Source organism: Spinacia oleracea, chromosome 5 (assembly GCF_020520425.1).
Source record: "Spinacia oleracea cultivar Varoflay chromosome 5, BTI_SOV_V1, whole genome shotgun sequence".
Lineage (NCBI taxonomy): Eukaryota > Viridiplantae > Streptophyta > Magnoliopsida > Caryophyllales > Amaranthaceae > Spinacia > Spinacia oleracea.
In genome coordinates, this window is record NC_079491.1 from 15,669,946 (window position 1) to 15,684,035 (window position 14,090).

Sequence of the window (14,090 nt, forward strand, 5' to 3'; positions counted from 1 at the left end):
TTTGATTTTGGATGGAATTGTATATATTAGTAATTATTAATTAATTTAAATATCTACGTGGCACCTAATTAATTATCTACGTGGCACTCGATTTTTTTAATTCAAAAATAAATTAGAAATCTTATTTTTCATTATAGGCCGACTACAAGTGGACCTTCTCCTGCTATTGAAGCCAAAGAATGAATGAACAACGCTGGAGCTAAATATCTTCTCATGTTTTGTAAATTGATACGATATATTTATTGTACACCAACATAACTTTTACCCAGTTTTTTTTTTTTGTAAATTTTACCTTGTTTTTGCAATTTTTAATATGTTTTTATTAACTTTAATATTATATATAAAAACAAGTTGATAGATAAACATTTTAAAGGGTTAAATAATTAATTTTATACATTATTATTGATTTTGAAATAATTTTTATTAAAATGAAAAATTTTATCACTAAAAAATAGACAACTTTTACCTATATAAGGGTAACTTTTAAGCGTTTTGGGATAAATTTTACTCCGGTATATAATATTTATTGTACACCACTTGTAAATAAGAATTTGTGAAAAAAATATATTTATTATACACCACTTGTAAATACTTTTATACGAACGAAGTATTTCGTATTACTCTCTCCGTATTTAAATTAAAAGGTACAGTTTGACCGGCACGAAGTTTTAGGAGCGTGAGTTAGATTCATTAAAATAAGATGAAAGTGGCGTGTTGATTTTATTGTAAGAAATTTATTGTAAGAAATTAATAGTGGGTGAATTATTTATTGTAATAAAAAATAGATATAGGTAAGTGTAGGGATCAAGAGAGAGAAATTAATATAATAGGAAGTATATCTTCTAATATCTTTTACGATTTTTTTTGATAGAATTTTAATTATCTTTAATTAAATAGGGAGGATATAATAATTTTAGAATGGGGCGACGTATGTTTTTTTTGGTTAAAAAAGAAGTTTTGGATTCTCTAGAGTTCGAAAATAACTCTACAAAGTAGAGTTTGAGCATATAAACCATTAAATGAAAAATCAATGATTCATATAGTCATTGATTTTAAAATGTACTCCGTATAGAGTTGTATTAAAACTCTGCAAGATACGGACTCAAAACAAAATTACAAGTAAATAAGTGTTGATCTCATAATAATTTTCTCTCACCTCATACTCCAAAACCTGTGTTCGGCATCTCCTTCCTCCTCCTCAGTCCTCCCGGATTCTCCTTCCCTTAAAACCCTAACAACAAAAGCATCGTCTTGTAGTTGCAGTTGTATTTATAGTCGGCGCCGACTCTGTCGGCCACCTCCCCTTCTCTTCTGCTTCTATTCTCGGTAATTATCTGCAATCTATTTTTCTGTTAATTTTATTTGTAACTTTTATTGATTCAAAGATTGTAATTTTCTAAATTTTTAAATATATTCTGTTTTTTTTTTTTTTTTATCTTTGTTTTGGCGTTGTGAAATTCGTATTATACTTTTATGATATGTTTCGATTTTTGTGATATGATGGGTTTCAAATTGTTGGATCACTTATGTTTCAATTGGAAACAACCTCTCTGCAATGGCAGGGGTAAGGTTGCGTACGTCACCCCGCGAGAGCCTCTTTCGAAGGCACTGGGGTGGCGATAATGAATGAATGATGGACTTCAAATTGTTAAACATATCCTGTTGGCTTTGTTTTGGTGCTTTTCATGAGAAATTCTACTTGAAATTCATATAATCCTTTTAAATATGATTCAATTTTTCTGACAATCACCGTTCCATCTCTCCTTGGGGCCAGGGCGGATGCCCCTCCTGCCCTGCCTCATGGACGGGCCTGAATGTTTGTTGAAGTTGTGATATTTGAGTATGTTTTTGTCAGTTTTCTCTTTTTGATTATGAACACACATCTTTGTATTGACTGGGATAGCATCAGTGCATCACCTGAGAGGTTCCATGAGCTTATGAGATTGTGTTTTAAGGACTATAAGGAGAAAAGGATAATTAATCAAAAGATTTGTCTTTCGCAAGCCCGAGTTGAGCTACCTGGAGAGGAGCTTCAGTTTGTTTGTTTTAGTTCTAGATTGGCATACTCTAGCTTCAATATGATTGTTACACAAACGAGATAGGTTTTGTCTGTTTGTTTTTATTTATTGCAAGATTTGCAACTCATTTCCTATTAATGTGTAGTTATGTGTTTTCTCTTGCAAAAAGCACGAGTAATAACAATTCTTTCCCTTTTTTTTTTTTTTGTAATTTTTTTTTTTTTTTTATAGTGTGGAGGTTGAAGTTTCTTACTCTCTTGATATTCTTGGTAATCATATATCACGTATCCAGGTTTGTTTTGGGGTTTTCTCCTTAAACTCTACAACAAGCAGGATGTCAGACCGTTTGACACGTATTGCTATAGTGAGCTCAGATCGGTGCAAGCCTAAAAAGTGCCGTCAGGAGTGCAAAAAGAGCTGTCCCGTGGTTAAGACAGGTATGCAAATGTAAATGTGTAAACCAATATGCTTGTAAACCATATGATACGTGACCAATTGTTGGTATTTACCATTATCAATTTCAGGGAAATTATGTATCGAGGTTACACCATTAACAAAACTTGCTTTCATCTCGGAGGAACTGTGCATTGGATGCGGTATTTGTGTCAAGGTCAACTTTATACACTATGCTCCTTTCCTTTATTCTCACTCACTTACACACGCTCATATATGAAGATAACCACAATACCCATTGCTGAGTGCCCCTGATATTTTCTTTGGTTTTAATTTACGAAGATAACCATAATATCCATTGCTGAGTGCGCCTGATATTTTCTTTTCTTTTGATTGGGTTAACTGGATACAGAAATGCCCTTTTGAAGCAATTCAGATCATTAATCTTCCAAAAGATTTGAGCAAGGATACTACACACCGTTATGGCCCCAACACTTTCAAATTACATAGGTTAGTTCATTTGTGTCAGGTTGATTCTGGTTTCTTTTGATTCTTTCAGTTTTTAATTGCGAAGATTTTTTAACTGCAGGCTACCTGTCCCAAGACCAGGGCAAGTTCTTGGCTTAGTGGGAACAAACGGCATTGGGAAGTCAACTGCTCTCAAAGTTTTGGCTGGAAAATTGAAGCCCAATTTGGGGAGGTTCAATGTAATATGCTCTGCATTTTAACAGCTTTTGTTTATCGCTTCTTGATATCTTCTGCAAATTTATTGGATGTATGTGTTTTTTGTAGAACCCACCTGACTGGCAAGAGATCTTAACATATTTCCGTGGATCAGAACTGCAAAATTATTTTACGCGCATATTGGAAGATAATCTAAAGGTGACTATACCCTCTTGATTGATTATACTTCCAAATTTAGTTCATTTTACGCATAAACTCTGGACCTGATTACTACTGTTTTCCTCATTCACTAGTTACTTTTTGTGCCTCGTGATTGTGTCATGAGTAATGTGCTATATAATAAATGTGAGCAATTCTTGTTAGTGTTGCCTCTTCTTTGTTTTTTTTTTAATCCTTGTCTATGAATAGGCCAACATCAAGCCCCAGTATGTGGATAACATTCCAAAGGCAGTACAAGGAAATGTTGGAGAGGTCTTAGATAAGAAAGATGAGAGAGACATGAAGCTTGTACTCTGTGAAGATCTGGAGCTTAATAAAGTCCTAGATCGCAAAGTGGGTGATCTATCTGGTGGTGAACTGCAGAGGTTTGCCATTGCAGTTGTGGCTATGCAGAGTGGGGAGATATATATGTTTGACGAACCTTCTAGTTATTTGGATGTGAAACAGAGACTCAAAGCAGCCCGAGTTATTAGATCGTTGCTGAGCCCCAAAAGGTATTTTCAATGATTATTTTTTACTTCTGTTTTTTTGGCTTTATATTGGAAGATAGCTAATTGAGAAACTTTTTTCATTGTCAATTTTTGTGTTTCAGCTACGTTATTGTCGTGGAGCATGATCTTAGTGTTTTAGACTATCTTTCAGACTTCATTTGCTGCTTATATGGTAAACCGGGTGCATATGGAGTTGTGACCCTGCCATTCTCTGTTAGAGAAGGAATCAATATATTCTTAGCAGGGTTTGTGCCCACAGAAAATCTCCGTTTCCGAGAAGAATCTCTTACTTTCAAGGTATTCTTCCTTCTGCATTAACACTTCTGCTTTCACTACTTATTTGTCACTTTCTCAGCCATCTGGTGTGTGATTTTCAGGTTGCTGAGACTCCTCAAGATAATGCTGAGGAGATTGAGACGTATGCTCGGTACAAATATCCAACAATGTCAAAAGTTTTGGGTAATTTTAAAATGCGTGTCGTGGAGGGTGAATTTACAGATTCACAGATTATTGTGATGTTGGGAGAAAATGGTACAGGGAAGACAACATTTATCCGTATGCTGGTATGTTCTCTTTACATTAATTAAGAGTTGAACAGATCTGATAATGTTTTCATAAATATTTATTTATGGGTTCTGTGGCTAGAGGAAATATTTTAATTGTCGATCCGCAAGATCTTTTTTTTATGGTTTAAGATTCTTAATCCACTTGCAATTTTAAAATTTCAGGCTGGTTTACTAAAGCCTGATAACGTGGAAACTGGGGATGTGGAAATACCTGAATTTAATGTCTCTTACAAGCCCCAGAAAATCAGTCCAAAATTCGCGGGCTCTGTCAGGGCTCTTTTACATCAGAAGATAAGGGATTCATATACTCATCCTCAGTTTAACTCAGATGTCATGAAGCCTCTTCAGATTGAGCAGTTAATGGATCAAGAAGTTGTGAATCTATCTGGTGGAGAGTTGCAGAGAGTTGCTTTAACTTTGTGTCTGGGAAAGGTAGAGTTCTGCAGCTGGTTTCCTGTCTCTTTTTCTGCATCCTGCCTTCTAATGTCTCAGTTCTTGGTTACTGTTTCTGTTTCATGATATGCATGTGGGATTATGGGAATATATCGTAGCAATTTTTGTGTAGAAGCATGTTCTTTTGCATCATAGATGACAGGGGGGGTCTCAACAGTCAACACAGTGGTATATTTATCGAATGCCTTGATATGGATCCTTGTTTTCAACTTTTAGTGAATGGCTGATATTTATGTTTCATAAGATGGCACATTTAACATTAATCATTTTATACTCATGCAGCCTGCAGATATTTATTTGATAGATGAACCAAGTGCATATCTGGACTCTGAGCAGCGTATTGTGGCTTCAAAGGTGATAAAGAGATTTATACTCCACGCCAAGAAGACTGCATTTGTTGTTGAACATGATTTTATAATGGCAACATACTTAGCAGACAGAGTAGTTGTCTATGAGGGGATACCGTCAGTGGATTGTACTGCTAATTCTCCCCAATCGTTGTTGAACGGAATGAATCTTTTCTTATCGGTAAGAATTACTGTTTTTTGATTTATTCTTATGTATCTTGTTTGGAAATATTTTTGAACATGTCATCACTGGAATCCACCACATTATGAAGCTATCGATCTTAATTTTATTTTGCCAACATAGCCTTCCCTGAAATATCAGGGGCGTTGCATTGCATTTTGCATAGTTTGAATTTCTTTCTTGTCTTATTTTGTTCATGGTATTATGGATTTATCTCCTTTTTCTTGGAAAAATTGCAGCATCTGGATATCACATTTAGAAGGGACCCCACTAATTATCGCCCGAGAATTAACAAGCTGGAGTCCGCAAAGGACAGGGAGCAGAAATCGGCAGGGACTTATTATTACCTGGATGATTGATGGAGTTTGCATTTTTCACCAAGGTTTGTCCTTTTCAAGAATAAAAACTATGCAATCTTCTATTTCTTCCTCTTTTTTTGTCCCCCTTATTTCTTTATGGTGAAGAGTTATGTTATTCAAGTATATTACAGTAACGTAAGAATCAGAACGTTTATAATTCAATCGACAACGTTGTCACAAAGATGTGAAGTTGTTTTACTGCCAAGTCCTTCACTGTCATTTGTTTTTCTTGTCAAAATTCAGTACTAATCAACCGAAGTAAAAGCTTGTGTAAAAAATATATTCTTGTATGCTTATTACTCCTTTTTAATACTTGTGTAGTTTTTAAAATAAATATACCAATATGTCATGAGAAATGTTATTTTATTGATCAAGGTTCAATGTTGAAAAATGGAATTGATGTTTAATTTCAGATATATGCAAGTATTTTATTGGTTAAGAATTAGATTTCGCGTGAGATAGTGGTGATTGATGTCTTAGGAACTTTTGTTTTTTCTCTACTACAACTGTGTTTACATTCTTTTCCACGTCCAAAGTTTGAGTTCCTTGTGTTTGAAATCTGTCTTCCGTGAGTTCAACCTTTTGAACATGTTCCAGAATTGATTTTGACTCTGGAAAAATGCAGCATCTGGATATCACAAGTAAGCTTCACCCAAGCATTGAGAAACTAGACTCCATGAAAGACAAGGGGCAGAAATCTTATTCCCTGGACGATTGATGTGAATGTCATGTAGGTGTTTTCTTCACAGCTAATTATTCTCTCATCCCTTCCTGTCCCCTTCTCCACTAGTCAAGCTTAGTTAATTAGCCAACAGTATATACAGTTGCTCTTTTTTTTTTTTGGAGGTTAATCTTACTTAGGTTCATTCTGTTAGTTTTAAGGGAAGTTGCTGTAATGTTCCCAAGAATCTTTGTCAGACTTTTACATTTTGACTGTCAATATTGATGTCCTATTGATTGATACCCATCCATGCAGGAGTCTATGGAATTGGATGCTGGCTATTGTTTGTTGAAGTCTAGAAAACTGAATGTTGGGAAGAGATTGTTTTGAGGGTGGCAGTTTTTTTGTATACTGTTCGTGCGGCCTATGTACTAATGTTCTATGAAGAATGAGATCTCTGCTGTTTTGACTAATTTTGCGCCAAGTTTAGGCAGTAGGTTTCAGGTTTGCTTATGCTGCTGCATGTTTGTGGTTCTTATTAGTGTTACTGTCTGTGTGGATTCAAGTCAGAATTAAGGTTGAGATGTCTTGTGCGAACTAAGGTTCTCACGTTGACTTACTTAATAGTCTATACAAAAGTTTAGCTTGTAACAGATGTTACTCGGGCACTCATCTATACACGATTACACTTTTAAGTGTCCAACTCACCTGTATAACTGTATTCCATGTTTGGTCCAAAATGAAATGTCGCACTCGAGCACAACTGAACTTGACACTTCTTGAGTTCAGCTTCGGTACATATTTGCATCAACATTGCTCATCCTTTCTCAGTTCTAGAACCCTCAGAAATTACACTGTAGAATGAATGTGTTATACTGTGATAGTATAGTAGGGTTGTAAATTTTGATAAATAGAATTATCAGGAGCCTTAACCAATGATTGCCCGAACGAATTTCGAACAATTCGAACAATTTTGAATTTGTGGAGAGAATTTGCGATTGAAGACCAACATGAAATGAAGTGGTAGTTCCGGTATAAACCGTCCATCATACATAAGTGATGAAAATGAAATCACTTAACTATTTCTCTTATCTAATGTTTGGTATGAGAGGAGTGATAACACAATCTATTTTTCAACGGTAACCGTTACCACATTTATTACCTCTCCCGATCCTATGGTAACAAAACTATTACCCTCCTCAATCTCCAATTTGTTACGATAAACAACTAATAATGGTAATAGCTAACAATCTAACATTGCCAATCCCCTTCTTTTCCCTTTCCATTTCCTTTCCTAAAATTATACTTCCTCCATTTTTTTATAATTGCACCATCTTGTTTTTAGCACTATTCACATATTCTTATATAGTTATTTTTTTTGATTTATATGTAAGGAAAAATATATTCAAGTGGGATCTTGTTAGATTCGTCTCCAAATATACTTTAAAATTATCAAATTTTTATATTTTTTTAAAATGTATAATGAGAGATACTAGTGGTTAAAATAGTGCATTGGCAAGCGTGAAATTCAAGATGGTGCAATTAAAAAAAAATGGAGGAAGTACCAAACATGCCATTCTATTCAATGAAAAGTGCTTCTCCTAACTAAAATCCCTGTCAAAACTACTTACATGAGAACATATAAGTATTACTATTTGAAATTTCTCTGTAGATGTACTTTTTTTTTTAATTTACTCTTCTTTCTTCTGAGTGAATCAATTAATTAGTATTTATGTAATAGTTATATCATCAACTAGGTAAAGGGGTAGACAGTATCAAAAACCACCCTAGCAAAAATATGTCTGACTTCCTGCAATCCTCCTTCAGCTAACATCTTATAATCTATCTTACCGCCCGGCTTGGACAAATATCCCTTCTCTTTACCTTTTCCTACACATCCTAAAATCATTTGAGCTCTGAAATACAACCCTGGAAGGATAAACACCTGCAAAAGTAAAGGGTATCCATCAGGACTGAATCAGAAATTTTGGACTAAAAAAAGAAAATTGCAGTCATGTCTGGATAAAGAGCCCTGAATAAGGAGTTTTGAGAGGGTTACCAAATCTGAGTAAGGCGCCTGAGGATATTTAGCCATTGCCTTTGACACAGCATTCTCATCTGTCATCTCTGAAAGGGCATGATTAACTGATCCCGCGAAACACAGAACCTCATCCCTCAATTCCATTTCGTCCAAATTATCAAGTTTCAGCAATTCTGGAAAGTTCTCTTCATTAGGCTGAGAAATAACCCTTGCAATTTTAACTGCTTCTGCAATATCCCCGCCATTATTAACAGCCAGTACAAAGGCAGCAATAACTGAAGGATCCCTAGCTCGGTCTGATAGAGCCTTATGAAATGCCAAGATTGTGAACCTGAATTTGATAACCATGCATATTTATGATTCAGAACAAATACCAAGGATGGTTAAAATCTAACTTCGGGTTTAAGCATGTAACTAAAGATTGATGGCTTCACAATGCAGCAACCACTTCATATACCACGACAAGACATTGCACAACCACAATTTATTTAGAAAAAGGTTTTGTGTCCAATGACAATGAAATTGGCAGGGTCTAGCCTTTCCATCCATCTCCTATATTAGGCTGTTTAATGTAACCATCTCAATTTCAGTTTGACATAAAGAAAAGACTTTGTCTGACTCACATTATCTCATAATTAAGAAAAGAGTCCAACCAACTACTAACTCCATTCAGGCAACAGACCAAAATAACCACCAAATTATGACAAAATTTGCATAGGAGGATAAAATAAAACAACAAATGCTCTTTCAAAGCGGCACCTCATGAACAAAAGAAAGTATGCAGTTAGATCACTTTAATTTATGTATTCCTAGCTTTGCATCAAAAAAAAAGTATGTATCCCTTTCTTCGATAAGCAAAAGTTTTCAGACTAACTCTTACCATAAACTATTGTGGCATGGCCTATCTGGTGCCAAAAGTTTGTCCAGGTTTGCAAACAAAGTCTGAAAGTAAAATAATTAGTGTTATGACATGATTTAACAACCTTAAAAAAATGACATGATATAACAAAGAACAAAAGCATTAACATGCAGGTGTTTATCCTGTTTAGATAGCGGAGAGATTCAACCATAAAGGGAAAACTAGAAAGGAAACAGTTAGATGCTCCGACATGGATATAATTGCAAAGCTTTCAAATAATTGTAACCAACACTTCAGCTGAATCAGACCACACCAAATCACACACACAAAAACACCATTGATTAGAACAGATTTATTTAGTACATCATCATATAGGTTAGGTTTACATGGACGATGAGAATGGCAGGGCCTTTTCAGTCTTCTGAAAATGAAAATCCTCTTTAGTGGGCCACTTGTGGTATGAAGGTCCAACAAAAGTGAATTTGATTTAAATCATACATATACTCATAGATTATGGCACATCAAAATAACAAACTGGAAACTCGGAAAGAGAGAACAAGGACAAGATGAGATTGAGTCTACAGAGTAGTGATTAGAAAGAATAATGCAAACGCCAACCATGCCTATTGAGAGGATTCAAGAACTAAATAGTAGCTTTATAAGGAAATAAAATACTACCAGAAGCATGTTTGATCCGTTGTCTCGTCTCGAAAAGCCACAGCGAACAAAGTATGCTGCCTTCCAAAAGGAATTAAAACAACATATCAGTATGGTCCCTCATAATCAAGTAATGATAAAAAAAAAGAAAAAAGGGAACAAAGAAATAGAATACATATATGTATATACCTGAAGAGGGAGAAGTAGTTCCAGCAGTCCAAACCTCCACAACAGTCTTAAAGAGGCTTCAGCAGAACCATAAGCAAGCATATAATTCATCTCCATAAGTATTCTACCCTACAACATAAAATTGTTATCTTATTTCTATCAAGCACTTTAACTAAAAATGACCCACAAGCACAGAGTAAAAGGTGAATCATAAATACCTTATGCAGCCTTAATATTAAAAAAGATAAATTTCTAACAGACTGAGCAGTTTCCCTGGCTAAAGAAAATCCTGTCCGGGCTGCAATTCTAATTGCACGCAGGATGCGAGCTGCAAACACATACACGTAACCTTGAGAATCTTCTAAGATGAGATTGTATAGGGGTAGCTAGCATATCATACCAAAATTAATAATATTATTGGATAGCAATAGAAGTGGGGGGGGGGGGGGGGGGGGGGTATTGCATGACCTATGCGTTACCAAATTACTTTGCAATCAAAACATTGAAGTCTCATAAAGCAGTTCCAACATAGAACTACTGTACAGAAGCCTAGAAAGGAACTCACCACAGTCCTGGTGAAATGAAATGCTAGCAGGGATTGTAGTCTGCAACTGTGCCAAAGACAAAATATTTAAATAGATAAAAATATATATACACCCACTTTTGGTAAAATAATCAATTGACTGAACATACTTTAGCTTTTCTAATATCTTCCAGTCCCCCAAGATAATCAAAAACTAATCTTGCAAAAGGATCAAACATCAACCTGCAAAACAATGAACACTAGATCTGAAAATGGTTGCAAGTAGTAACTGGACCATCTAGAGAAAGAAAGGTATACAAAGGGTAAAGTAAAGAAGGACACAGATAAAGAGAAATTCACACAGCCTGTTTTTCTTTCATTTAGGTGCAGGGTAACGGGGATGCGCGTCTTGGGATCTTTTACCTCTAAAAAGAAATTTCAAACTTTTTCCTAGGTAGAGAAAAGAATGCGGCCAAAAAGCTTTGATTTAGCTATAAAAACAAGCAAGGGATTTAGAGGTAAAGTAAAGAAGGACACAGATAAAGAGAAATTCACACAGCCTGTTTTTCTTTCATTTAGGTGCAGGGTAACGGGGATGCGCGTCTTGGGATCTTTTACCTCTAAAAAGAAATTTCAAACTTTTTCCTAGGTAGATGAAAAGAATGCGGCCAAAAAGCTTTGCTTTAGCTATAAAAACAAGCAAGGGATTTAGCGAGTTGCACTCGCTTTGGTCCGAAAGCTTCGCTTAAGCTCAAAAGCTCGAAGAGCTTAGCGAGTAAACTACCTTACGTTTAAAATAAAGTTATTGACTGGGACTCTTTTTTAGAGTTTGCCTACGTACCTACACCATAAGCTTCGCATAAGCAGTTTCTTAATCTATCTGCTATCGGTTAAATATATCGTATCAACAGATCTGAAATGAAGAACTACTTGAAAAAGGAGGAGGGGTTTGAGTGCAAAAGGTAGTAAAGAAATCTAAATTACAAGGGTCATATCAGCCACCCGTTAACTGTAAAGTCCCGCTCCATACAGTTTCTCCATCGAACTTTGTCCTTTTCATCACAGTCAATAGATCCTCTTAAAGGAAAACTGAAGTTTCTGTTGTACTTCTGCTGGCCAGTGCTAAAACTTGAGACCTAGTATATCGATACAAATTCAAATATCATGGAAAGGGAAAAAAAAGAGAGGAAAGCTACATAAATGGTTCCAAGGCTTAAGGGAGAAAAACTGAGAAAAAAAAATCTTATGACAAACCTCTATAACATGGTCACTGATATGGACATGGCAGATGGGAAATCTTTTCCCAACAATTTCACACTGTGGAAATGTTCCTTTAACCTGCAAGCAAAGGTGAAAATGAAGCACAAGTAACTCTTTGATATATAGGGATAGAAACACATAAAAGATAAAGCAAGAGATAAACATGACACACTGTGCTTCATTAGTACAATAAGTCGAACTGGTATTTCAAAAAGAACGCGAATGCATTAATGTCTGATTGACTTGACAGGATCACAAATTACCTCTATTAACTCTGCTGAGGTCAATATATCAAAATCCTTGGGGACACGCTTCAGTATAAGATCTCGAACACAGCCTCCAACTAGATACACCTCATATCCTATAACAAAACGTAAATGTTTTAAAACAAGGGAAAAGTACATACTTCGTACTATACAATCTCAATAAGAAACTTTTATTTGGAAAACAATGGCCTCAATTTTATTGGCTTGGTGTGATCCTATATCTGCAACTAATAAGCAACTAATAAGCAACCATTCGATTTCTGAATATTACTAATAGCCCCGCTGTAATGCTAGTATAACTTCTAATGGTGATGGAGACCCTAGCACCAAAGGGAGAGTGAGAAGAGAAAGAAAGAAGACTGTTTTACAATAACAACAGAAAGACAATGTTATTTGTTTATGAACTTTATGTTATCTTTACAAATAATGAAGAGATATGTTCTGTTTTAAAACTGTACGTTATGTTTCTTTGAACAATATCTTATATCCAGGAGCATGATGCGTGTCCCCAAATAAACTCCTAGGTGAATGATAAAAAATGTGCATTTTACACAGGTTACACGAAATCAAAACTCCTGCGACCTCACTTTAGACTTGTCTCTTCCATAGTTCCATTGAAATTTCCCAAATAAACTCAACTCCTTAGTAGAAGTACTCAGCAATTTGATAAAACATAAACTAAACGCAAGCACCAACGCTAGTTCTCATGTAATCATCAACTTTTTAATCAACGAGACAATAGTAATCCCATAATCAGGATAGACTACAACATTACAACTATCTATCGGCAACAAGTAAGACATTGCCTAGTATACAATCAAGCAAATCCAAGGAACATCACAATTGTTAAAATACCAATTTTCAGATATGTAAGCAGCATAACACAGAACATGCCAAATTATCACAAAATACAGTACCATTTTTCTTCAGCTTCTTCAGGGCCACCTTGGCAGGCTCAGAAATCATTGATGTACAAATTCCAAGTTCTTTGGAACTCATTTTCTTCCATTCTCGAACATTTGTACCACTTCCTACCAATTTGAACAACAAAATTGTCATTATAATGTTGATCAAACAGTCTCAAATTTCAACATTCAATCAAATTCAAAAAAAAAAAAAAAAAGCCCCAATTCAAAAAAATTAATTACCTGGGTTATTTGAAATTGAGGGTTTGATGATAAATTGTGATTCATCAACAACAGTTTCAGTTGGTGCGGCAGAATTCCAGCGAATTGAAGGGGGCAGAGAAATGAGACGAAGAAGATTCGGATTTGAGTAAACGAAGGGACGAATTGGAGAAGTGGGTCTTGTTAACATAGAAAGTTTAGTGATTGCAACTGCCATTAAACAGGGTTTGGATAATCAAAATCAAATGGCTGGGTTTAAGGTTGTGATGAATTGATAAACCCTAGTTCTTGTATTATGTGGGGTTTATGGTTTAAGAACTTGGCTTGTGGAGCAGCTTGTGCTAGTCAAGTAGTCTCTAATCTCTATCCTCTAGTGACCTAGTCTCACGGTTTTCGAAAAGGATCTTACTGAACCGTTACCTTAAGCTCTCGGCTTCTGTCGGTATTTTTACCCAATTTTGCAGGTGAAATTCATTAAAGATAAGAACATCCTCACTTAGCCACTTTTAAAGAGTGGTTTGATCTCATGATCTTGAGGAGTTGGGTTATAATGTCAAATCTTTACCAATAAACTCGACAATAATGTCTAATCTATGTCGAGGAAGCGTGTTTATCATGGACCCACTGTCGATATGTGATATAGATGGCGCAAGTTATAATTACTCATTAACAAAACAAAACATTATCACAATTTTTTTTTACTTCAAAGAATATTTGACTCAGTTAGAGCAGGAGCAATGGCGAGTTTCTAGTGACTCCAATACTTTATCTTCTATTTGTGGGTAAGCTCACCATTGTAGAAAGTGCCCCATAACAT

General features: G+C 35.3%; 2 protein-coding genes across 4 annotated transcripts; one reads left to right on the forward strand and one right to left on the reverse strand.

Annotated features, from left to right (window-relative positions):
- The first annotated feature begins 1,126 nt into the window (after nt 1-1,126).
- Nucleotides 1,127-7,075, forward strand: LOC110784634 (ABC transporter E family member 2). 3 transcript variants are annotated; one of them, XM_021989090.2, is made up of 14 exons: nt 1,127-1,326; nt 2,311-2,455; nt 2,543-2,628; nt 2,824-2,921; nt 3,001-3,118; nt 3,204-3,293; nt 3,504-3,808; nt 3,907-4,102; nt 4,183-4,368; nt 4,534-4,803; nt 5,107-5,352; nt 5,592-5,734; nt 6,337-6,441; nt 6,688-7,075. In XM_021989090.2, exons 2-12 carry the CDS (start codon nt 2,353-2,355, stop codon nt 5,709-5,711), a joined length of 1,818 nt encoding a protein of 605 aa, XP_021844782.1. In that variant the 5' UTR covers nt 1,127-1,326; nt 2,311-2,352; the 3' UTR covers nt 5,712-5,734; nt 6,337-6,441; nt 6,688-7,075. The 3 variants fall into 3 exon arrangements, with proteins under 3 accessions (XP_021844782.1, XP_021844783.1, XP_056683875.1); XM_021989091.2 differs by having other exon boundaries at nt 1,140-1,326; nt 2,250-2,455; XM_056827897.1 differs by having other exon boundaries at nt 1,140-1,326; nt 6,309-6,441.
- Nucleotides 7,076-7,934: 859 nt separating this feature from the next.
- On the reverse strand, nt 7,935-13,608 carry LOC110784635 (uncharacterized). Its single transcript, XM_021989092.2, has 13 exons — nt 13,295-13,608; nt 13,064-13,177; nt 12,144-12,241; nt 11,875-11,958; nt 11,623-11,756; nt 10,791-10,863; nt 10,663-10,708; nt 10,316-10,425; nt 10,119-10,226; nt 9,951-10,010; nt 9,294-9,355; nt 8,432-8,744; nt 7,935-8,317 (listed from the first exon to the last, which is right to left on the reverse strand). Exons 1-13 carry the CDS (start codon nt 13,488-13,490, stop codon nt 8,126-8,128), a joined length of 1,590 nt encoding a protein of 529 aa, XP_021844784.1. The 5' UTR covers nt 13,491-13,608; the 3' UTR covers nt 7,935-8,125.
- Between the last annotated feature and the right edge of the window lie 482 nt (nt 13,609-14,090).

What these genes read in the sequence shown, in the direction of transcription:
- LOC110784634 (XM_021989090.2), top strand. Translation starts at nt 2,353, where the DNA reads ATGTCAGACCGTTTGACACGTATTGCTATAGTGAGCTCAGATCGGTGC. An exon ending in AACACTTTCAAATTACATAG is followed by an intron (nt 2,922 to 3,000) that starts GTTAGTTCATTT and finishes TTTTAACTGCAG; the next exon opens with GCTACCTGTCCCAAGACCAG. An exon ending in AAGAATCTCTTACTTTCAAG is followed by an intron (nt 4,103 to 4,182) that starts GTATTCTTCCTT and finishes TGTGATTTTCAG; the next exon opens with GTTGCTGAGACTCCTCAAGA.
- LOC110784635 (XM_021989092.2), bottom strand. Translation starts at nt 13,490, where the DNA reads ATGGCAGTTGCAATCACTAAACTTTCTATGTTAACAAGACCCACTTCT. An exon ending in CCTCAGCAGAGTTAATAGAG is followed by an intron (nt 11,959 to 12,143) that starts GTAATTTGTGAT and finishes CTTTGCTTGCAG; the next exon opens with GTTAAAGGAACATTTCCACA. An exon ending in ACGGATCAAACATGCTTCTG is followed by an intron (nt 9,356 to 9,950) that starts GTAGTATTTTAT and finishes TTTTACTTTCAG; the next exon opens with ACTTTGTTTGCAAACCTGGA.